At 32.5% G+C, this 25671-nt stretch overlaps 1 protein-coding gene across 8 annotated transcripts in view; it reads right to left on the bottom strand.

Annotated features, from left to right (window-relative positions):
• RALGAPA1 (Ral GTPase activating protein, alpha subunit 1 (catalytic)) overlaps positions 1-25671 on the bottom strand; it is a 207467-nt gene that overhangs the window by 9898 nt on the left and 171898 nt on the right. For all 8 annotated transcript variants that reach the window (XM_012724483.1, XM_012724485.1, XM_012724488.1 and 5 more), the window contains 2 exons: positions 17050-17208; positions 15307-15434 (listed from right to left, as the gene is read on the bottom strand). In XM_012724483.1, the coding sequence (XP_012579937.1) occupies positions 15307-15434; positions 17050-17208 (287 nt within the window). The remainder of the gene's footprint in view (positions 1-15306; positions 15435-17049; positions 17209-25671) is intronic.

Raw genomic sequence — 25671 nt, 5'->3', positions numbered from 1 at the left:
TGATCAGCAGTAAAGATTTTATGGAAGGATATTATAGACATTGTTGAGTATTAAATATATAAAAATATAGCACTTTAAAAGAGATATATGGTTATAAATGGAAGATGAAACTGGTAGTTCAATCTAAATAATACCACATATCTCACAACTTGTTGGAAAGTACTTTTTTCATTGGGGGAGATTCACAGCTGCCGAATTTTCTGCAGTTAATAGAGTCCTTTGATTCACAGCAGTGCCCCTTGTACAAAAAATACTGGCCTTTGTGTATTACCAGAAACTAATTTTCTATTTGGCTGAAAAGGGAAAAATGGGGTTATTGCTTCTCCCTCCTACAGCGCTTTTCATTATGCCTGATGCACTCAACTTCTAAGCTCTTCTGAGAAAAAAAATAACTGAAGAGGCAAGAGGTAGAAAAATGAGCTTGTTAGCACATTAGAAGTGAAGTATCTTGGTGGGCCCTAGAAATTCCCAGTGGTGTGTTAACTTATCACTCTATGCATGCTGGCACTGATAGTCTCCCAATTGATCACTCTCTTTTCGCACCAAAGGTGCTGCCAGGAAGCAAAGGCTGAAGGCCCACAGGAGAACAGTCTGCTATCAAAACAAGCTGTTTTTAAAAGTCTGCTTGAATGGGTAAAATGCTTCATGAAAAGTAGGGTGGAGACACCTACCTGCTTTTAAAATGCTCTACTTTCAGAGGGCCTATAAATGAAATATTTTACTTTATCTTATTATATTTAGAGCTTACACAAAAATCAGAAAGAAAGCAAATGCTAATATTTCTAAAGCAGGGCAGACATTTCCAATGTAGTAAAATTTATTAAAGCAAGAAAATGAGTATCTAGGTAAAGTACATTTTGGAGTGTAATTTTATTTCATTATACAGAAGGAGGTTTATCAAACTCTGAAGAAACCTTAACATAAAGCTATCCAAACAGAGCATATATTCATTTTGTATAAAAATGTAATCTATTTAATAAAGTAAAAACAATCATTACTGAAAAGGATGCTTGCAAAAGTGAATTTTAAAAGTTTACATTTAGATGGCAAAGCAGAGGAAAACTATTATTACTGGCTAAATTTAGATGTAAAACTACAGTGCATATCACATTACACTAGGTGAACATCTGAAATTCCCTTTTTGAGGGATAATCTTTGAAAAAACATTGTTGGGTTGATAAGTACTCACAATTTAACGTAACTTACCTTCTAAAAATTAAATTGTCCCAAGTTTGATGTAGCCACATAAGTAACCATCAACAACACAATCTATTATAGTACTTACACTGTTTCCCATTTATACTTCAGAAAACACTTAGGCACTTATACACCATAGTTGTGAATTTCACAAACTAAGAGGGTTTGACAGATGATTATAAAGTTCCAAATAGTGCAGTGATAATCATAATCCAAAGTGGTTAATTCCTATCTCTTTATAATAGGCAGCTCTCTAGAGACAAGTTATTATGAGTGGAATACACAAACTTGATGAACAAGATAGCTCATGCTATAATGCTGTGAGTACAAGTAAACTGAAATGGGTGAGAAAAAAGGTAAACAAAAAAATATTAGTACAAGTCTTAAGTTGAATTAAGAAGGCTTTTGCTGTAAATTTAAAACCCAAGCTAAAACTAGCTAATAAAAAAACCTATTTAAAGGAGACTTTTTAACTGGTAGGAATCTTTAATATAGAATGAGCCAATCAAAAGAAATAACACACAGGTGCTGCAATCACAGCAATATAATTATCCACTAATCCTCCTACCTTTTGCAAAAGCAGAAAAGGGTGGGAAGGAATACTATTCAAAATATAATAAAAGCAACTAAACATTTTGTATAGCATAAAGAATTAGTGTTAATGAAACAGATTAGGTTTTACACTAACAATCATCTTAAGAAACTATTTTAACATATATGAAATTATTTATGCCACTATGATTGTATCAAAACTAGCTGTCACGAGATTTTAATTTTAACTAATTTTAACTTGGTTCTCTGTGTTATGGGTTATCTGTATGTTAAATGGGGATACCACATCTGCTCCTATTTGTCATAGGGATGGTGAAGATAACACACAAATATAAAGTAACCCAAAAGTTCCCAACATCTGTGTTGGCAATAGTTTCACTTTTAGCTCAAGTCTTTGTAATAGTATGTAGCAATTTCATGACAATTTTGAATGTTTAAGAAATACACTTGTATTCATGTGTAAGAACTAATTGGTACTATTTGTTTTTGTCATAGTCTGATGTGAAGAAATGGATTGCTCATGGAAAAATAATATGAACTAAACCTATAAAGGTTTAATTTTTCTGTTTTACTAACATAAGGTAGATTTGATATTAATGTAATTTTGAACTGTCAGTAAATTCACCTAAAATATAATTTATGAATCCTCTTAAAGATACAGAAATCTGGGTATATGCTGTACACAGGAAAAAAATCAAGTACAATTTTTTACAAAAAGGAGTTGAAAAACTAAGACATTTAGTTCATTTACTCAAACTGAGGTTCTTCCCTAAATACCAAAAAAGTAGTTTTTATATCTGTGCCCAATATTTTGGTCTTAGGGATTTAAGGCCCATCTGAAATTCATGATTTAGTACTTACCTACACTCATATTACCTACACTCATATAGAAGATTCCAAGAACAGTAGTTATGGGGGTGCTTTGCCTACTTAAAAATCTTGTACAGTACTAATTAAATTAGGCAATTTAGAGCCAACTTGGACAATATTCATAAAGTTGGTAACCTGAATTTACCAAGATGGGAATTTCATAATAAAACCCCCCCAAATGCCATAATTTGGGGCTATTCCTGTTATTGAGAATCAGTTGTTAAACACAAAGTCTGTTTCCTTATGCTTATTTTCTTAATGAACTTGAGAGACTGAAGTAGTATGAGGTGGGGATCCTGACTTTTTTTTACCTTTCTAGTTCTTCAGTATCTATCATAGGGTCCAGCAGTATTCAGTAAAATTGTTTTGATCAGGAAATTGTTACAAAGCTAGTTCCCTTCTCATCCCAATTTGGCTCTCCAGAGGAAAACCACTTTGGGGCAAATATAGTTGGAACTTGTCTAGGACTGAGAGTTTACTTCCACCCTACCTTTGATCTTGCTGACCTTTTGAGAAGAAAAGTGAAAAAAGACCGTGTATACTTATGAAAGCATAGCAGTTACAGAAGAGAAACTGATAATAGCCTCTCAAAAAATTCTAATTGCCTAAAGAAATTCGGTGAATGATAGCATCTGATGTATACAGTGCTGTAAACTAATAAGTGAAAAATAAAACATTGAAATAGTTTGTTCCCTTGGCTGTAATCATTTGTTTTTACATTTAAAGAAGTTTAAGTTCTAGTTAAATTCTATTAACTTAAGTAGTCATCAAAAGAAAAAAATATATACATAAAAGTCAAATGAAACTTAATTTTAGGCGGTTTTCCAAAATTATTCTACACAAAGCAATAGCATTAATACTACTGCAAACATTTTAGAACAATTTGAGCTAGAGGGAGGATACACTACCAATAGTATTTTCAAGGTACTTAGCTAAATCAGCAAAAAGTTTATTTACAAGTCTTGCCACAATAGAGAATACAGACATGGTATATAATCTGGTAAAGTTGGAACCCTGCTCATTTAATAGTCCAATGCTCTTTTTGGATACATCCAATCTCAATAATCTGGGTTTTGTATGAAACAAAACATCTAGTTAGTGCAAGGATGCCAGCATACTAAATATTAGCTTAATTTATAAGGTTGACAATTTTTGTGTGTATATATAATATATAGTACAGTAAAAATCATTGGCATGCTCTAACATAAAAATAAACTATGGTTTTTCCTTTGTTCTAAAATACCTTACAAACTGAGACATACAATAAGGGTAAATAATATTTTGCAAATACATAAGAATCTCATCACTATTGACAGTAGCAGAGTGACATTCTCCTGCAATAATTATGCCATGGAGTAACAGACACTGCATATTTATATCATGAAAGAAAACTCACACTGCATACCCTATAAAGACCTAAATAAATTACTCTTCTACAGCTAATTTCTTAAAAAACAAAAAACAAAACATGCAGTCTAACTCAGCTATTCTCCCAATAGCATAAATTTTAATATTCTTTGTATTATTGATGTTAATACAAATTACTCAAAGTCTTCAACAGGTTACAGCAAATTACTGAATTTTTATGATACCTTATATTAATGAAATTCTTTAGTAGTTGATACTATCTACATCATGAAGGAAAAGCTGTGATTTGTCAGATTAGACAAAGCTGGGCTTTAATCCATCTTTTTAATCACACTGCCAACTCTATATTGTTTTCACTGCGTCTCAATTAGAGACAGGCAGGACACCTGGTACTTCTTTATCTAAGTCCCATGGGCTGCCAGATGACTCAAAATCCATAACAGGTGCTAAGGCAATGTGAGGATAGTCCTATTATTGAAAGCTGGAGTTGAATAAAATTTGGACCATATATAATTGTTCATAAATCAGTCAATTACTAAATGAAAACATTAAGTAAAAAGTTCATAAGCCAAATTCTATCAAGGTTTGTGTAAATACATTCAAAAAGACTAACCATAAATAAATAGGATTAAAAACTTAAACCTACCTAAAGGTTCTGAAAATCCTTCCTGATTTAATAATCCAATAATCATGGGTGGTTTCCAAAAAGCACTAACATGATTATCAAACATGTATATCTATTCCACTTTCATGGAAGCTGCAATGAAGCAAAACTAAAAGAAAATTAAGTTACCTGGATTTCAAATTTAATGAAATTAAAATTTTGTACTCTCATTCTTCATAAGATTTGCTTGAAAATATTAAGTAATGAGACTTCCAGAGTCAACAGAAAACTGCTTTAGAAACACTAGTATTGAAGCAAGAATTTAGGAAACATTGGGGGTAGACTAGAAACAGCTACTTTGTATTTTTCCATTGGGGAACAAAAATTTCAGTGAAGTTGAGGAAATGAATGTCTTTATGTAAATACTAAACTTGATCTTGTCACAGATTTCAAAAAGGAAAACACATCTAAATAAATAAAATTTTACTGTATACAATTACTTAAGAGTTATCTCTACCTAAATGTGCACTAACTTAATTAAGATTTTGTTAAAATGCTATAATTATCAGGAGTACCAAAAAAAAAAAACAAACCCATAAACAAAAAAAACCTGTGGTTTGATTATCATAGTAGGGAAGAACAAAGTACAGCCAACTGTCACTTAAGACAATGTCATAGAATCTATGATAAACAGTGTATTGGCTTAAACTAATGCATTATATACCCCCAGGGAATGATAGGCTTAGAGACTGGACTTTAACATCAAAATCTATCCATTAATCTTGACTTAAATATAATCTATTCTGCAGTAAAAGGAAGAATGGCCATCCAATGAATTACTTTTTGAAATATTACATTGGTGCCCATTTACTAAAATAATTTAAGGGGCATATGGAAAAGGAAAAGCAAATTTTACAGACTGTTACTAATTTTACAAAACATGTATTTGATTTTCCCCCAAATTAGTAAGAGTAACTCATTATATTTCTTTACAGATTAAAAATGTTTTCTTAAAATATCCCTAGTCGTTTTAAGGGACATGCTATATAAATCATAATGTGGCAATAAGCTCAGCCAAAAGAATTATCTATGAAAACATTCTATGGGGTCAGGATACTGGGGACTGAAAATAAGTTTTAATTTTTTTAAGGTTGCAGAACATCATTTCTCTACATCAGACTGAACAACTGCTTAACTAGACTCATCAGAGAAAATGGAGAAGTTCAAAGAGGTGTTCATACAAATATCATGAAACACAATGACTCATGAAAAGGAAATAACTCACAATTTTAAATGATATTCAAAAGATATCTCAATAAGAGAGAGAACAACCAGTGATGGAAATAGTTGCCAGCTACTTATTCAAGTGATATATTTGGTATTTAACCTTAAGATAGTCTTACTAGCTTATCTTTGTGAATAACACTTGTGACTGTTATGCATAAATTTTCATTTCTATAATAATATAGCATGTGTGTACTCGTATTATTAAAATCTGAAAGCATAATAATCCACCTTCCCTTATTCTACATTTTATGTTAAGTAAAAATATAGTTCAACTAAACAAAAAAATACCATAAAGCAAAACTGACTTTTACTCTAATTTGGTGGTCTAAAAATACATACTGGCATAGGAACAAGGAATTACTACAGGTGGTTACTAAAATATATTCATTTGCTTTCTTTTTGATAGTAGGTATGTATTAAATAAAAGTCAACACTCCTATCAAGAGAGTAAGTAAATGTAGAAACATCAGTTCTACACAGCTATTTTTGTTCCTGCTCTTTTTCTGAGCAGCAATTAGTAAAGCAACCCCTTCCCCTCCTCCTTAGTGCTGTCAAGCTGTTCAGAGCAGTTTGCAACTCAACAATGGTACCATTGTGAATGCTCTCTGGGCTTCCTTCCCACAGAGAGTTAAATGGGCAGTTCCTGCTGCCCATGATTGGTGTCCAGTGAAATAATACTCAAGAGCCAGGTTTTATCAGCTTCACGCCAAAGAAGTGAAGCCAGGGAACCCAAGCCTTCATATCATACTGGACCATATGCCAACCCTGATGGCCCCAAAGGTTTATCACTAAGAATCAGGATCCATCATGTCCCTTGTGAAATTTCACTTCACATACCTTATGTGAAATGCAAAGCTTCACTAAAAACTGAACCTTCTTTACAATTGGCATGAACAGATGGACGGTAACAGTGGTTTGGCAAGCAAAAGTTAATACTTAAATAGGCTGTATTCTAGTGTGTTTGAGAGGACAAACAGAAGAAAATGGAGATTTCTGACTCATAGTTTAATTCCATTATTGAGTTATTAAATAATTCAATAGCAAAGCCTTTATGTTTTTTAAAAGAAAAAGCATAATTAGAAGCACTGTAATTCCTATGTCAAATAAGGTTAAAGATTAATTCTAGCTTTATATACTTCATTCTTTGTGCTCTAAATACCATCTGAATCTATTGTTTTTATATTTAAACAAAGAATAGATTAAAACTTGCGCATTATATAGTGGATGTGATGTGTAGTAACATAAAGATAATAGTGTACCCTAATCACTAACAGGGTTTCATAGAGAAAATTCCTTTTTCAGCATAGGAGAGAAGTTTAAATAAAGATGGAAGTGGAGAAACTTCAAGTTTTGTTTCTAGGGGGCAGTTTGTCCATGCCCTGGACATGGTATACTGTGATGTGACCCCACTGTCTAGACTGACATATGTGAATCGAATGTCACACTAGATTGACAAAACAGGTAAGGTGGTGCTTTCTCTTCCGTTGCTATTTTTGCCTATGGTGAGGTCAATGTATTGCACAAGTATTCCCTATCAAAAACATTCAAAAGTACAATAGTTTGTAAAAGCACAATAATGTAAAAAAACCTATCAGAAAAAGCATTAAAAAGCATATAAAAAGATTTAACAATGAAGAATCTATCCTGAAACTTAAGTTTCAAATGCTTTTTTTTAAATGACAAGTATGTATAAATGTTAACAAACATTTAGAGACTTAAGGTTTTAAAATTTTATTTATTATTATAGTAGTGACTTAAGGTTTTTTAAAAAGGTGTTATTAAGAAAAATAACACTATTATTGGCCTAGCAAATTCTGCAAACTAGTTATTAGAAAAAATAGTTTGTTCAAATAATAACCTAACTTATTTTGGAAAAGCTTTACTTAAACAGGAATACACAACAATACAATTTAAGTGTGCTGTTAACGAACAGGTAAACATATAAAATCTGAAGGAACTGTCTCATTACTTAAATATTTTCTTGGCAGTAACTTTTAGGAAACCAAGTTTGTGACATTACCTGGTTTTGACCTTCTTGCTCCTCGTCGGCAACACCTACTCTTTGCTTTGAATCACCCTGTAGTGAAGAATCCTTGTATTCTTGATCATATCACTTTTTTTGTGCTTCCATGCCCATTTGCTACCCCTAGAAAGTTCTTTGCTAACCTTGTCTGCCTGGTAAAGTCCCATGCCTTTGAACTAATATAGCAGAACATGCTTCCTCGATAATGGTCATTCTTAGTACCCTCTGCCCCTTCTGCTTTGATAATAAAATTAAAACACCTTTACCACCTTACTTTGTAGATATCACTATTGTTACTTTTTATCACTGTCTCCCCTTCCTGAGATAGCAGACTGTAAATGTCTTTAAATCAGTAACTGACTTTTTATTCCTAGCTTTTCTCTCAGTAGATAGTCAAAAATTGTTTGGTAAATAAATGAAAGAACCAAAATTCCTTACTTTGGGTGAAAGCAAATTTGTCATGAGTACATTAGGTTCTCGGTAGAAAATTAAAAACATTTTAAACTTTTTTTTTTTGGTATGCATTAGAGAGTTGTTAGGATTGACCAGAGACAGAGTGGGGAGCAGAAGAGGTGGACTGACTGAAATACACTGCTGAGGGGAGCAGCAGGTGAGACAGGAGAGGTCTGCCAAACTCTGTAGGTCAGCTCCCGGGCTGGGGATCTGATCAAACTCATGCAGCAACTGCTGCAACAGCTTTGTAGTGCTGAGATTTAACCTCTTGTGCCACACTAGGCTAGGGCCAGAAAATAAAAATTTTAAGTATCTCTAGAATAATTACAATGTTAATAGAAAAAGAAGATATACTAGATCAAAACTATGCATAACATTTCCACAATGATTGTAAAGGGAGCCCTTCAGAATGCTAATATCATCAATAAGCAAACACTACTATTCATCAAAAAGAATAGCTAAACAGATTAAAATCAATATAGTAAAGAATATGTCAGGAGATGTGAAGCTCCCTTTACAGAGCAGGTTTGTTAAGTAAGAATTTTTAGTGCTCTTAAAGAGGTCCTTTCACAAGGCATAATACCTGCAAACATTTCAAGGACTAGAAAACCTGGGTCACTTAGATAGTAAGATATTTTATTTAAAGAACTATCTTCTCTTCCTTTGAAACACAATCATAAACACAGATCTTAGAGTATTTAACAAGTAACCAGTTTGTCCATGAGGTTTAAGATCTTCACTTAGAAAGTTTGAGGAACAATGGCACTTACAAGATAATGGGAGCTCTTAAAAGGGATCAATGATGTAGGTGATTCAAAGGGTTAAGCAATAAACTAAAGACGTCAGCTTCACCCCTTCCCCTGTGCCTGCTCTCCCTACCACCTTCCTTGTCAAAGCTGAAAAAGTATAAACCCTTAGAAGCTATAACCACGTGCTGCCTTCTTGGGGGCGGGGGACAAGCAGGGAAATACCAAACTGAAGACAACATCTGTCACTGTCATCAAGTTACAGGTGTCCTAGCTTACTTTCCACTGTATCAGATTCCTCCTCCCTCTTAAAGTGAAGGGAAAAAAACCTCAGTAATTTGTGATCGCTAAAATTATCATTGAATTATAATATCCTCCAATAAAAATATACTGACTAACCAGTCAAAATGCAAAATTCTGTGTGTGTTAGTCTGTCTTGTTCATGTATCAGAGGAAAATTACTGCTCCTAGGTTTCCTCTTCTTATCTATGCAGCATACTCTTACAGCTATATCTAGTCTCACAGAAATTACAAACTATAACTGAGAAAATTACTTCCCCAAACAAGTGAACCTATTACCAGTATGTTGGCAAGTAAGCAGAAAAATGTCTGCTAAAGAGAAAAAAATGAAGATTCCATCCTTGAATCCTGTCCTATTATAGTAGATTACTAATCAGGTATCCCTGTGGTAGAAGTTACTAAAGCCAGGAGGAGACTTGTAACCTATGCAGCACACACAGCAATACTATAATAAAACATTATGGAACATTATGTTGCTTAATGAAAGAATTTTTTTTTTTTTTTTTACAAAACTATTTGATTCATGAAGGTGGAAAAGAATCGAGAGGGCATTGTCATGGAACTGACAAAGGAGAACAGCATTCAGGGATACTGTTTTAGCTGGACACACACATTATGCCTGGGATGTCAGTGTGCGGGAGATGGCAATAAGGATGGGGGTAGAACTGGAGGAATACAGGTATGTTTGGCAGATTTACAGTAAGAAATATGATTGAGAGGATAAGCTATAAGAATAGTTTATAGGTAATTTAGTCAAAATTTAGGTAAGAATATCATGTAACAGTCAAGATTCATCAAAAGTCTTTTAGAGTACTTAGATTTTTGTTTTAGAAGACTATTTCCAGTATCAATGTAAAGGAAAAACGATAACAACTATCAAGCAGCTACCATTTCCTGAGCTCCAGCTACCTGACAAGAGCGGCTGGCTGCTTAGTGACTCATGTGGATAATTTCATTTAATCCTTACAACAATCCTGGATTGGTCAGATTAAAAAAAAAAAATAGACATACAGACATCCACTGAATAAGAGGTTATGACAGTAAAACACATACTGTTTTTCCAACAATCAGCTTTTACATTTTAAAATAGAATTAATTTATAAACTAAGCAGGGTCCATACCAATATTATCTTCTGAGGTAATGATCTACCAAAGATAGAAGATACATAACATGTAGTTTCTCAATAAACCCCACTATCTTGTAACATGAAAGGACAGCAGTATTGACGGGCAGCCCTGAGAGGTTTTATAGTGCTGTACCATAATGAATGGCAAACTGCATTAGTGGAGCCAATCAATTACATTTGGCTCTCATACTTTGCAACAGGTTCTTTATATTTGGGTAGTACAACTAAAGGGATAATAAACTGTGACTAATTGAAGATTGATCATTGACTTCTGGTAATTTGTCTGATAAAGTTAAACAAGAATCCCAATTCTGGCATTAAAAAAAAAGTCAAATCAAAACAGATTACAAGAAATCAAATTATATTGGTTTGGTGGGACAGCACATTAAACCTAGGAAGAAAGTGTTTCTTTAAAGACCCTATTTAATTTTATAATGTCATCCATATTTTATATTTCAGAACATATACTATACACATTATGTATATACATTAAAGTCCCATAATCTAATAGGCTGCAGTCTGTCCACTCAAATCTTACCCTTTGAAGCATAGATAATCTATACAATTGTCCTTGATTTTTTTACTCCAAAGTAATGTCTTGGGACATCTCACAAAATTTTACTGATAACCCTACTATGATATGTTTTATCTTGTAATTATTAAACCCATATTACTCTTTAAGTTATAAATGTACTGAGGACAAGATTATCATCTGCTTTGTCTTTGCACCTCTCTCAAAACTTTTTTGCCAATGTTTTTTGAGATAAAAGTTGATTTATAGCACTGTATTTGTTTTAGGTTCAAACCTATACAATTAGTATGTATTTCATACCATACCTGCCACCACTCCTTAAAATTTTTACCACTATCATATAAGTGATTAGTAAAAATGTCTAATACAAGAAAAACAAGAGTTTCTTGATCTGGTGATGTAATTATTCACTATAAATTAACTATATTTAGAATTTATGTACTTCTCTCAAATTATTTTTACAATAAGAAGGTTAAAAAGGAAAATAGGACTTGTGAGATGGCTAATTTTATTTCAAGTTGCCTAGGCTATGGTATCTAGTTTTTGGTTAAATACCAATTTAGATATTGCTATAGAGGTATATGTTATATATGTGACAACGATTTAAATCAGAAGACTGTGAGGAAAGCAAGTTAGTGTAGATAATGTATACCCACTATAATGTGAGTCTTATCCAATCAATTAGGTGGCTTACAAGACTGAGGTTTCCGAAGGAGGAATGAATTCTACCTTTGGACTTTGGACTTTGACTGCAACATCAACACTATTCAGGAATTCCTACAGATTTCAGTCTTGCTGTCCCCATTATTATGTGAGTCAGTTCCTTAAAATCAATCATACATATACATCCTATTGATTCTGTTTCTCTGGGAATGCTAAAACATGGTTTTATATTGTAACTTCTAAAAATGTTTATGTATAATCTCACATTAAGAAGAAAAACAGTACATACATTGGACATAGTCAAAATGTCTAGGATTAAAAACAAAACTGCCTTAAAATTTTATGTACATAAAAAAAGAAAAAAATTTATATATTAGAATTATAATAGCTAACAAATTAGTTTTTGAATTATTATTTCCACTCCAAAAAGCCTAAATGCCCTCTCCCCCAACCCTGAAAATCCAGAACAATCTCCTCTACCCCATTCTTTCAACAGGTAATTAATAAATGATGACTAATAGTAAAAATTCCCCTCAGATCCACTGACTACCTAGAATCTACCTACTTTTCCTTCCCCATGTTGTATTTCAATTCTAACTGCACAATCAAACCAACAAATTGAGCTCAAGACAAAAAAAAAAAAACCAACAAAAACCAAAAAAACAAAACAAAAAAACACCTAGCTGACAAAATCAAAGGTTGTAAGAAAATGCTTTTCAAGTACAAGTAATGCAAGAAATGACAAGTGAAGTGAAGGAGAGGTTTCAAAGCTTGAAAGACAGTCATCAATACTGACAGATTACTGTAATTCTGGCTGCCAGCATGATCGATTTGGGCAGGATATGACAATCAATATTGTCCTCATTTAGTGAACAACATTAGATTCATAGTTACAGAAGATGTTCCTAGGATAAAATTTAAACTGTATTTAATGATCATAAATAGCACAATTTATGCTGTGGAATCTTACTGGGTACTTATATTGGGCACAAAATAACTGACATAGCAGTACAATTATCCAAATATAATTGAGTTTATTACATGTTCTTTTACCTTTTCATTTTTCTTATGAGGATTAATATTAACTCTGGTAGTTGTCAAAGTCTATTTCTATCCAAACTTCTTTTAACTTTTATTGACCTGTCATAAAACACGTGATTTTCTCCTCACTGGGAACCTATATCTGGATTTTTCAAAAATACAAAATTTTGATTTATTTCTACAATATGTATTTGTCATATATATTAAAATACATCTACATTTCAGTAACTTAAAAACACCTAGTTACAAATTATTATATAGACTTTCATTTAGAAATGAAAGTAACCCACCTATATGGAATCAGGTGACATTGCCTGACATTTAGAACAAACAGGCAAGTTTGTGAATCTCTATAAAAGGTGAGTATGTTATTCAGATCAGAAATGCCTAGGAGTATTTCTTAAATATGGAATGATAATATAGAAAAATAATTTCTATAGTTTCTAAAGTCAAAAAAACTTGTTTGATCTGACAATGTTTTCACCGAAGTTTTCTCACAGTTCTGATAGAAATTAATTGTATTTAGGAGTGGGGACAAAATGGGCAAAAGGGATCATCAAATTTACAATGATAAATTTCCAGTAGTGAAAGAAGTGTTATGGTAGTTTAATGTGTAGCATCGGTTTCACAATCAATAATACTGTTATAAATATGAATAGCTAATTCTGGATAGTGGTAATGGTAACATAACAATGCGAATATGCTTAATACCACTAAAGTGCACAAACCTGGTAAAGCAGTAAATTGTATGTTGTGTATGTTCTGCTGTAATAAAAATTCTTTAAAGAAACTGCTCATATTTGTTGTGTCAATGAAGTATTTACTATTTTTGCCTGAAATTCTCTTCATTTTAGGATTTTCTCCAGTGTGCTATATATTAATGTCTCAGTAGGATTAAATATTAAAAGCTTTACAAAGGCGGCTTGAAAATACAATCAATCAATTACTCTAGTAACCAACCAAACATAAAAACACAATTAGGCAATTCCTTGGTGTTGGATAGAGCTGTTTTATATTGACTGTAATCTTCACATATAATCACTCTACAAATAATGTATCTTATTTCATTTACTAAGCACATCTAAATTCATTAGCATTTAATTTTCACAACAGTTCTGAGATGGCTATTACCATTTTTTTAAACACACGAAAAAGTGAGATTTAGAGATTCTGTGACTTGACCAAGACCATAAGGCAGATGGAGTTAAAATCTGTTTTCAAACAGCAAATTCAGCTATCATACCTTTAGCATAATATGAGAATCTGAAATAGTTCTTGAACTTACATATAAGAAAAAAATAATTTTTTGACACAGGCAAATAGTTTTGCATTACTGTCTATCTTTTACCACTTAAAAAATTACTGTCTAATCTATCTTTCACCACTTTCAAAAAAATTCTTTCAGATATGCTGTAAGTGGTAGAGGGAGGACACTAAATTCAGAATGACTGTCAGGAACAGACCAACTGTGAAAGAAGCAAAATTTAGGAAGAAAACCACCTCAGTGAAGCTGACAATGTGGAAAAATCAGTTTGTGGATAACGATCTATATATTCTTTGTAAATTAGCTACTTTTCTAGAGGTATTCAGGAAACAAGAAATTGAATCTTTATATTTTACAAAACAGCTATTTTAAATCTAAGTTTTTGGCTTAAAGCTATGAAAATGAAACTGCCACAAATAAATGCTATATAAATGTCACTAGGCTTAATCAATGTAACATGCCAGTGTCAGAATACATGAGAAATTACTGCATTAAGTAAATTTTTATCAAAAGACAAAAATGTGGCTTATCTGTAATAAATTCATTTCATGTAGAACAGAACATAGGATATTTTTTAGTTTACTCTGTAAAGCTCAATATCTCCAAATTATATATAAAAGAAAAATAACTGTTTTTAATCACAAAGAAGAAGTATAGGGGAAATATAAATCCTTTTAAAAAGTAGTATCAGAACCTAACTTAAAATTAAAACTGTGTGCGAACTGTGCTCTAAGAACCATTCCAAGCGCTTTACACATATGGTCTTGCTCAGTTCCTGTAAGACCAATCACTAGATATTATCACTATTCTCATTTATAGATATGAACACTGAGGACCAAAGATAAAATAAGTTGCCCAAGGCTTCAAAGCTAAGGAAGGGGTAGCCAGCATTACAATCCAAAATATGGCTCCAGAAATATGTCTAAAATACTCCATGTTCTCTTCCCTATACTGGAATGCTCTTTTTAATCCCATCTGTCTGATTAACTCTTTTTCTTCAAGATTGATTCAATCCTCACATCTCTCAGAAATGTTTTCTGATACTACTATGCCTTCCAACTGAATGAGAGGCCTCTTGTTATAATTCCAACCAAAAGATAACTATTACTACACACATATAAAAGAAAACACATCATTCAAATATCATTAACTACTCAAACACTGATGAGAAACTCCATCATGCATATAACAATAAACAATAAATTTCCTAATGAAACAGAAAAGATACTTACCTTGGAAAGGAGACATAGAGTAGAGACCAAACTATTAAAAAGGATACAAGTTTTGATACAATGGAATTAGTGACTTCAGAGCACGGCTTGCATTTATAGCTGTTGCTCGAACCATAATAGGTAGGACTTTTCCATTCACAATAGCACCATCAAAAAGTGGACCAAAGAAAGGAACCTGATTAGGAAATTAAAACATAATTTAACACTAAAATTGGAAAAAGGAAATGACTGTAAATAAAGACCAATCAAGACACTGGTTGCATGTATATAAAAGTGTTTCTGCTTCCTCCTCAGTTCTTAAGTATTAACACTATTCAATTCTTTTCCATGATGGGTCATTCATGTTAACACTTGAACAGAAAAAATACCAAAGGTCTACAATATCTACCCAAAAAGAACTATGTGCTTTAGTAACTAAATAATATAAACTTCCTGTCAATTAAAACATTTTTGTAGGTTCAGTTGTACACAAAATCCAATGCCAAAAATATAGTTTTTTCCCTCCATATATCAAACACAATCATACAGGGAAAAAAAATTATACAGTGAGTTAATTTTTCATTATTTCAGCATGATTCTAGTTTTACTATAGAATCCAGGATACTTTTATTACATGATTAGAAAAAAATCTGTTCTGACAATTTCACTTTAATAAGATAACTAGCAGCTTTAAACATTATTCTGTTTGTATACTGAATATGGTTAGAACACACTGCAACTGCAGGCGGGGACATGAGCTGTGGAAAATAAAATATTTTAGGTCTTGTGGTCACACTGTCTCTGTTCTGTATTCTTTGATTTTTTTTTTTTTAAAAATCCATTATATGTGAAAACATTCTTAGCTAGTAGACTGTACAAAAGTAGGAAGTAGACCATAGTTTGCTGACCTTTGCTTTAGGTGAACCCTAAAACAATCTTGGCAATAACTTTAAATTCCCACATGTGAAACAATACAATTCAATACATTTCCAATCATGATCAACTATTAAAAGTAGATATTCTATGCACAAAAAATAGTCAAATAACTAAAGACATGAAAATACTATTATTTTTAATACATTTATTTTTATTAATTTTTCCTTCTACTATTTTTTTTTTAAAATTGAGGTAACACTGGCTTACAGCACTGTTTATGATTCAGATGTATAGGTCCACATCTTTTCAGATCACCCAGCCACCTACCAAGTCACCCATTTTCTTCCACAGTCTTCACATAGTTCATTGGTGCCTTTCATTCTCCACTGAATTTTTATTATTTTCTAAAAAATACTTATGTAATAGCATGTTTCAATGCTATGGTATAATAAAACCAACTACTTTTTTTTATACTCCGTAGACTTTTCATTTATTACATGAGATAATTATAAAATAATCATATAATCTTAATAAGATGTATCAACTACATTATATATATATCAACTACATTATATGACCCTGTATTCTAAAGAGAATGTTTACATGTTAGTATGTCTTCTAGGAAACTGCAATCACACTCAATAAAAGCTAGGCTTCTTTGTGAGCCTATTATAAAGACACTTCCACAATGCACTATCTACCCTTCTCCTATTTAACACTTACTTATCTTGCTTTATTTAGCTCCTTATGCCTTATGGAACAGGCTTGAACAATTCATAATTATCAAAGTCTGTGCCTCTTTCCACGCCCCTAGTCACACATTTCTTCACAACTTGATACCTAGTCTAATTCTTATGAAAGAAGGGGAGAAGCTCCCCATGGAACAATATAGAGCTCAAAATATATTTTTAAAATGCGAGATAAGGAACTCTTACCTCTGGCTTTTTCATTATCTGGATACTGAACATATGATTTTTCATTGGATATATTATAATAAGGACATCACCAAATTCCGTAGGGATAATTCCTCTTCTATAATCTCTAGTGTGCTCTGACCAAACAATATGTACTTCATCATTTCCTAAGTGTCTCAACTGGAAAACCAAGAAAATAGTTCAGAGTGCTTTGCAAAAATTATGAGGGTATATAGTCATACTGACAACATATCATAAAAAGGTTAAAAGGGAAGGCATAAAAATATATAAAATTTCATTTGTTAACTTTCCCCCCAACACATATAATACAAACACTTACAACTATTAGGAGAAAGAAGACCAGATAGTATTCAACTGTCTATAGTCAACGGAAAATAGAAAATACTTTTAAAATTCACAAACAGTCCAAATACTCGTATCTAGTAACTGCACCAGTTTTTTGGGGGAAAACCTTTAAAAGATGACTTAAAAGAGAGTTTTAAAAAAAATAACTGATTTTTAATTCTTCTTTTTTCCTGACTAGTCTATGGGAGTGCTACTGAGCAGTGTGCACTGGCCTAAAAGAAGTGAAAGAAAAAGGTAATTTATAAATTGCTAAGAAAAAGTATCCAGTTTAACAAATTTATTTCCTGTTTTTTTCAATCTATTAAACTTTAAACAGTTCTTTCCAAATAGACTTCTTGAGATTAACCAGATTTTCAAGCTGTGTTCTAGTGGTTCTGGCACTAGGTAATTCTGGCAATTAAAAGAATACTGATATTATGATGATTAATATTATTAAATGAACTTACCCATTAATGTGTTTTTCTTCATAAATTATATGTATATTTTTATATAAAATTTATTTACTTAGTATATTTATTGATTCTGCTTGAAAACATCTGGGCTCATTTTTGGTACACAGCAGCACAGGCTTTACAATTACTTTCACAAAACTATAACACATAGTAGTTGGGTAAGTTTGGATAAGGAAAGTAGAAAAAGTGTCATCTATATTTTCAGTATAAGCCAATATATATGCAATTTCTGTTTTTTGGAATATGTAATTTATTTTGGCTTAAAGACAACAGGGTAGGGAAAATAGTTAAATGTGTATTTAAACAAAATAGTTGTCAATTAATGAAAGTTTTTCTTCTGTTATCCTTTGAATATTTGAAAATTGTAAAATTTTGTGTATTTTTCTGAAGAGAGTGTCAGTCAAACAGGAGCATGAATATAAAAACAAAACAAAACCAAAAGAACCAATTTTTTTTTTAGGATTTATTTATCTATGCATAAGGACTGGGGTGCCGGCCAGAGGTACAAGGGGCAGAGAGATGATTCACCAGAGATAGAGCGAAGAGTGGAACAGGCAGATTGATGAATTACACTGCTGAGGGGAGCAGTGGGCGAGTCAGGAGAGGTCTGCAGGAGAGGTTTGCTGGGCTGTGTGGGTCACCTCCCCAGCTGGGGATTGAACACTTACTGAAGAGGCTGAGGCTAGCTTGCAGTGCTTGCAGTATTACGCCATAAACTGTTGTGCCTACTACCAGGGAGGGCCCAGAACCAGTTCTAAATGTCTTTAAAGATCCCAACACCTATGTATGTAGAAAGTCCTAATCATTATGAATGCTCTTAAGTTTCTAAAAATACAAAGTATTTTAAAATACTTTAAATTTAACTTTTAAAATTTGCTTAGTGCTTTAAATGGTGGCAGGCCTCAAATATCAAAATACTGTTCTAAATTTTAATTCACAAACCCCCCACTACTCCCACACACCTTGAAGAATATAAGTTCAGGATTTGAGCTTTGCAACATTTTTAAAAACCCAAAAAGATTACACAACTCAGAAAAGCCATGGCTCTGTAATTTCATTTTTTAATCAAAATACTTTAAAAATATCCTTCCTATACAGCCATCCCCATGTGTCAGCTTCCTTAATAGGTTTATGTTAACTGAATACAAAAGAAATGTGAAATAAATTTAACCAGGAGGGATGATCCAATCTAATTTTGATACATTAATGTCATATGCTGTACATGTTACAATAGCAGCCAGATCTAATACTAAGCTCCAGGCTATACTGAGATTTCCAAATGGCAGATTGGTCTAAGTGATATCAAGTATAATTGAAGTAATAAACGATAGTAAAAGCTGAGCACACTGTCAGGAAGAATTTAAGTATTTACTTTTTAAAATTAAATGAGTTAGGTTAGGAAAGACAAGACAACTGAAATAATGCAGGTCTCAATTTACAGAAAATTCCTTTTATTTATCTGCTACATTAACCCTTGAACTCTTGCCAAAACCACCCCTATAATTTCTAGTGCTCACTTATCTAAAGAAAAGAGAGAAAAAAGGCAACTGTTGTTTTATCAAAGCTTGTCGTCAAATAACTACCACAGAGTATTGTAAGTCTGTTATAAGAAGTTCAATGGAAAAGAACAATACATTTTACCAAGATGTTGTAATGAAGATACTCAACTAACATAATCACTCTGAAAATTCTCAACCATTTTAAGGGGAAAGTATCTAGAACATTCCGTATTTATATTCAAATACTAAAAAAAAATTGTCTTATGCTATCACGATGCATCCTCTTTTTACATCTTCTTTCCTTTTAAGCCTGTTATATAAAAAATACAAGAAATTGATAGACATTCTGAATATCTTAGAAACTTTTGAAAGACTATTGAAAGGATGAATTTTTAATAGTTAATAATTAACAGTTAATAGATATGAAGTTAATAAACAGGAGTTTGAGATAATTTGAAATATTTTTGAAATACTGACATAAATAGAAATGTTTGATATTTCAATTAGTCCTTGTCCCTTATGGGTTTCTAAGGTTGTGTAATATGTATACTCAGTAGGCTTTTCTGAAAATCTTCAAAGGCGTTCCTATTCATTTTTTTTCTTTGCAGGCAATACCAATTTCTTTCAAAATAGTAAAAGTACATGGACAAAGTCTATTAAAATGAATGTTAAATTTATTTCAACTGCTGCTGAAGTAATTCAACATATAAAACATAGACCACAGATGACCATAATGAATTTATGATGATAAAGAGTGAAATATAATTCAACATTAGAGTATTAACACTGGGAGAAACTCAAACTCTAATTTCCCCACCCACAACAGGAACTCCAACTATCATACCCCTGACAAATAACCCTGGCTCTGCTAAATAATTCTAAGGTTTGAAGCTTATCAGCCCATTTATTTTTAAGGAACTCCAATCATTAGAGCATTCTTTACACGAGGTTAAACCTGCTTTCTTGAAGCTAGTTCTTCCAAAATGAGCCTTACCAAAGAAATTCATATTCTCTATATTAATTTTTCCAGGATATTTGAAAATCAGTCTAATCTAGATCTTTCCTTTTTCGGGTTAAAAGTTTCTTTTCAGGAGCCCTCCCTGGTGGCACAGCAGGTTAAAGCACAGCACTAAGAAGCTAAAGCCACTTCCATGTGAGTTCGATCCCCACCTGCCCTGGAGGTGACCACATGGTGCGGCAGACCTCTCCTGATCGGCCTGCTGCTCCTTTCTAGTGTATTTCCTTGATTTTCCTGTTCTGCTCCCCACTCTGTCTCTGGTGAATCCTCTCATTGCCCTTGCACCTCTAGCCTGTACCCCAGTTTTGTACGCATAAATAAATATTAAAAAAAGTTCCCTTTTATATCGCTTCCAAACCTATTCAATATCCTAAATTATTAACCTCAGTGTACAATTTTTCTACTAGGTTGTGATGTCTGGAACAGAATATAGTATCAGTTTATGCTCTGACTAACACAACTGTAGTAGAACTGCTACTCTAAATTATTTTCTTTTACAATGTTGACTCAAATGGAAGTTGCAGTCAATTCAACCCTAAGTTTTCTTTCCCTTAAGCAGCTTGTTTTAAAGCAGGTATAACTAGAACTAAAGAGAGGATTTCGTATTTCTTCTAGTAAGTTTTACCTTACTTGGTTCAAATAATCTTTAAGCCCATTACAGTCTTTTGTTGGCCTGATTCTGCTAGCTGTCTCTCTCAGATTTGGGTTATTGTTAAAGTTAAGTTCTTGTGTCTTGGCTTAGGTTTTGGCTAAAAATGTCAAATGGAACAGGCCTGGTTAACAGAGGGGATGCCATTGCAGAGGTTCACCCTGGTTTTAAAAAGTCCTCATTTTCATAAATGTTGCTTAAAACATGTTGCTATAATATTTTTATTCTGGGCACTTTGTGATAAATCTTAATTTCTATAGCCGTGCTACAAAGTATTATAACTATTGTCTATTTTTCAGACATTAAGAATTGAAGGTTAAGAAGATAAAATAACTTGTCTAAAGTTCTTTTAACCAACTAGCTAGCTGGAGATCCAGAGCTGAAACCCATAAGCCATATTTTAACCACCTCCCTATATTGCCTCTCATTAATTTCTGTGATTTAGATATGATAACACAACCAGTCATGAATATACTTACTGAATTATTATTAAGACAACATTTCTCCAACTTGTCCACAACAAATGACTTAGTTAAATGTTATGTACTGTCTATGGCCTTCCCTGATCTAGTAATCATATTAAAACAAATTAAGTTAGTTTGATGTGATTTGTTATAGTGAACTCATGGTAGCACCTAGTGATCACTACTTCATTAAGTGCTCACAAACCATCTGTTTTGCCAGGCACTGATATGGGCATTCATGAATGTTGGTAATTTTTGCAGTTGGTGGTCTGCTTCCTTTTGTGAAAATCAGATGTTTGCCTCTGTCATGGCAGTGTTCTCATTTTCCAATATTATCAGCAGAGATTCTAGAGTCAATTCTAGATTTCCTCAGGGCCAAGTATTATCATTCATCTGGAGCTAAAGACTAGAATTCACATGTAAAGTCACTAACATCATTCTTTCCACAAAATCCTCATTCTTTTCTCTGACTTTTCCATTAAAAGCACCTACCACCACAATTATTCAGTCAAAACCTGAAAATCTTTAATTTCCGTTTTTCTTACTACATCTCTAATTAGCTCTTTAATTTTAAAAAAAAATATTTATTTGTTTATGCTTATAGAACTGGGATGCACGCCAGAGATGTGGAGGGTGAGAGGAGTCACCAAAGACAGAGTGGGGAGCAGAACAGGCAGACTGACAAATTATACTGCTGAGAGTAGCAGCGGGTGGGTCAGAAGAGATCTGCCACGCCATGTGGGTCAGCTCCCTGGCTGGGGACTGAACTCATGCTACAGTGGCTTTGGAGAGCTTCATAATGTGATACTTTAACTCACTGAGCCACCAGGGAGAGCCCAGCTCTTTAATTTTAAAAGAACATTATATTACTCTTTTTTAGTACTTTACTTATTTCTTCTATTGTTGCCGTAAGTCAGGTAATAATCTGATATAGCAGCTGCAGCTGTTCAAGAGTTCTCTCTTCTCTTTTTTTGGTTTGAGTTTCTCTTTGACTTCCCTCCCCTCTTTCCTCTCTACCTTCTTTCACACGTTAACAAATATGGAGAGCTGACAAACTGCATTGTGCTAGCTTTTAATGATAGAGTAGTAAGGAAAAAACACATAATGTTTGCTCTAACAAAGCTTGAAGTCCAGTAGAAGAAACAGAATAAAATAACAGTAAATGAATAGCCAAAGACATAGATAATACTCTAATGTAAATATTTGTTTGAATAAAAATAACAAAACTGATCAATAATGCACTTGAACTAAAGCTAAAGAATGCATAGAAGTTAATTAGGCTAGGCAAGTTACTTCAGGAGTTAGTGGTACTTAAGCAGAAACTGAAAGTGAGTATTACTGTCTCAAACTCTTATTCCTTCCCCCATCTTTCCAGACATGCATATATATATATATATATCACAGCTGGTTTTACTAACAGATAGTTCTTTTGATTTGTAGCTGTGGGTAATGATAATTAATTCAATAAACACATTAAATATCAATAGGTCTGGTTTTAAGTGCTGGTGGTACAGTAGTAGACATTAGAACAGTATTCTTGTCCTTATGATCTTTATATTCAACTAAATAAATATATACAAAAATAAATATATACAAAAATGATGACTTTACATGGTGATAAGTGTTATTAAAAAATAAAATAGAGTAATGTGATAGTGTTACTAGGTAGAGGGAACTTCTTTAGCTAGAGTAGTCTGGAAACGGTGCTGTGAAGAGCTGTCATGAGAGTCTGAAAGCAAAACAATGAGAATAAAGTAAAATAATGATGTGGGGAAGAGCATTTCAATGGAGAGAACAGTAAACAACTAGTCCCTAAGCAAATAGTCCCTTATGATGGGACTGAGCTCAACATGTTAACAAGTTAGAATGACACTGAAGCTAGATTGTAAATGAAAATAAAACTGAGAAAAGATGAGATCAGAGAAGTAGGCAGGCAGGTGGCACAATCATTTAAGATACTGAAAGCATAGTGAAAAATTAATCTTACCCTATGTGCAATGATAAGCTACAGCTATAGCATTCAAATTATACCACTCAGAGACGTGGGATAAGCCTTTTATATTTCTTGTTTCCTTTATCCTCTATTCTTGTCAAGGGTACATTTACAGAAATTGTGACTAAAGGTAGAACCTCTGCTATTAAAATAATTCTTTTTGGTAAGATTAATTGCTGTATTTGGAACTGAATTCATGAGTAAAATTTCATAACACTTGTTACTATTATATACTCATTACTATTATAGTATTACTACAATTTCACTAAAATAGTGAAATTTTTGTTATTATTCTTTGACCTTATTTTAAAATCCACTTTCCAAACTGAAATGATTTCTTTGGCAGGGAGAGTATATTTTATTTACAGGTTAAAAAATATAATCTAAAACTAAAATTGAATGATGCAAATCTATAAAACACATTCATTTGTGGAACTCTTGGGACCAAATTTCAAAACAGAAAATGAACTGCTATCCATTACACTAAAAGTATTTCAGAGAGAACTGACTTAAATAAAATGCTTCTTTCCCCTCTTTTGGGGGTCCAGGAAATGAAAGATAGACTAGAGAGTCCAACTAAGTATGTTACAATTATCTCAACTTGATCTTTATCAAACTCCTATAAGGATGATTCAGTCACCTATGAAGCAGAGTATCAGCAAGTGGTCAGAACAAGGGGATAGAGGAAATGAGAGAGGCTCCTGTGAACACTTTATACCAATGCTTGCAGCACTTTTGATTTTTAGGGGTGAATAAACTCGGTTAAGTGGAAATTATTTTTAACCATTTTCCATCAATCTTTCTCAAGTCGAGATAATTTATAGAACTCATGGGTTGGATTGGGGTTGAATCAAGATTTTTGATATGGTGGTTTAATATTTTTGGGAGTACTTTGTTAGGCAAAATGTTTGGTTAATTTGTTCAGAAATTGTAGTCTACCTTATAAAAATGCTACTGCTACAATTTTAAGGCTTGAAAAAACTTTGCATAAGAAGTAAAATGCTACATTTCAGTAAGTTCAAGGATTTTTACCTCTCATTCTGAGAAAATAAAATGCTTAAAAATAACTTATAAAGTCACATTTTAAATAAAACTATTAGTTCTATAAAATAGATCTAGATGATTTTCCACTATCCAGTTTAAAACAAAGAACCAGAGTCATAAATAATTCTAACTCGCTGGAGGCATGACTATTTCTTTATACTGACTGTCGACTATCTAATTTAATTAGAGGTATTAAACTCCATGCTGAGGTCAACAAGCCTTACTTCCTCCAATATTACACTTCAGCCAGGGCTCATTAATGTGTCTACTGAATGGATTAACACACCTAAAGATATATGTACAAAGGAAAGGGGGACAGCCTAATGATACCCAATTGTTCATTTGTAATGGGACACAATATCTAGGCCTCAACTTATTACTACTAATGTGGAATTTATTAAATTCAGGAGAAAAAATACCAGTACAGAAAATGATTTTTTATTCAGGAGAACTGGTGTAAGACAACTGGTTTCTAAGATAAAGTTTAAACATTTAACCTTCTATTAAAAAGAAACTGATAATTTAACAGAACTATAACATAAACCTGTTTACTTAGAAAAATTTTCATACTAGGACTATGTGAAGGACAAAAGTCAGATGTTAGAGAAAAAGAAAAAGCTCATAATACAGAGACATAAATGATAATTAAAAAAAATTTTTTACCAAAGGTTCAGAATAGTTCTACTGAATTTGAAGTCAGGTAAATATTCCCCTTCTACTGATTTATATAAAGACAGATTCAATTCAGTCCCACCCTTGACAGAATACATCTTACTCAATCTGATATAAATTATTATTTGAGAATATGAAAACTATACCAAAATATTGCTTTATTATATAATTAAGCATTTGATATATTTTACTTTTTTATACTGTTGGTACTATATATGTGAAAGAGATGAGATTTTAAAATTTTCTCAACCAAACAAGCTCTTTAAATTGCTCTGTCAACTGTTCCTTTTACAAATGTTTTTCAAAAAAAAAAGTACTCAAATGGGCAAATTTAAGCAAGGAGGAAAAGAGCTGTCTACTGAAAAGTGTAAAACATTGCTAAAAGTAGTTAAAGATTATATAAATAAATAGATAAATGGAAAGATAGCTCATATTTATGGATTGGAAGGTTTAATATTATTAAGACAGCATTTTACAAACTGACCT

The sequence above is a fragment of the Condylura cristata genome, unplaced genomic scaffold, assembly GCF_000260355.1.
Source record: "Condylura cristata isolate star-nosed mole 26May11 unplaced genomic scaffold, ConCri1.0 scaffold00013, whole genome shotgun sequence".
Lineage (NCBI taxonomy): Eukaryota > Metazoa > Chordata > Mammalia > Eulipotyphla > Talpidae > Condylura > Condylura cristata.
This window is presented reverse-complemented; position numbering and strand designations above follow the sequence as displayed.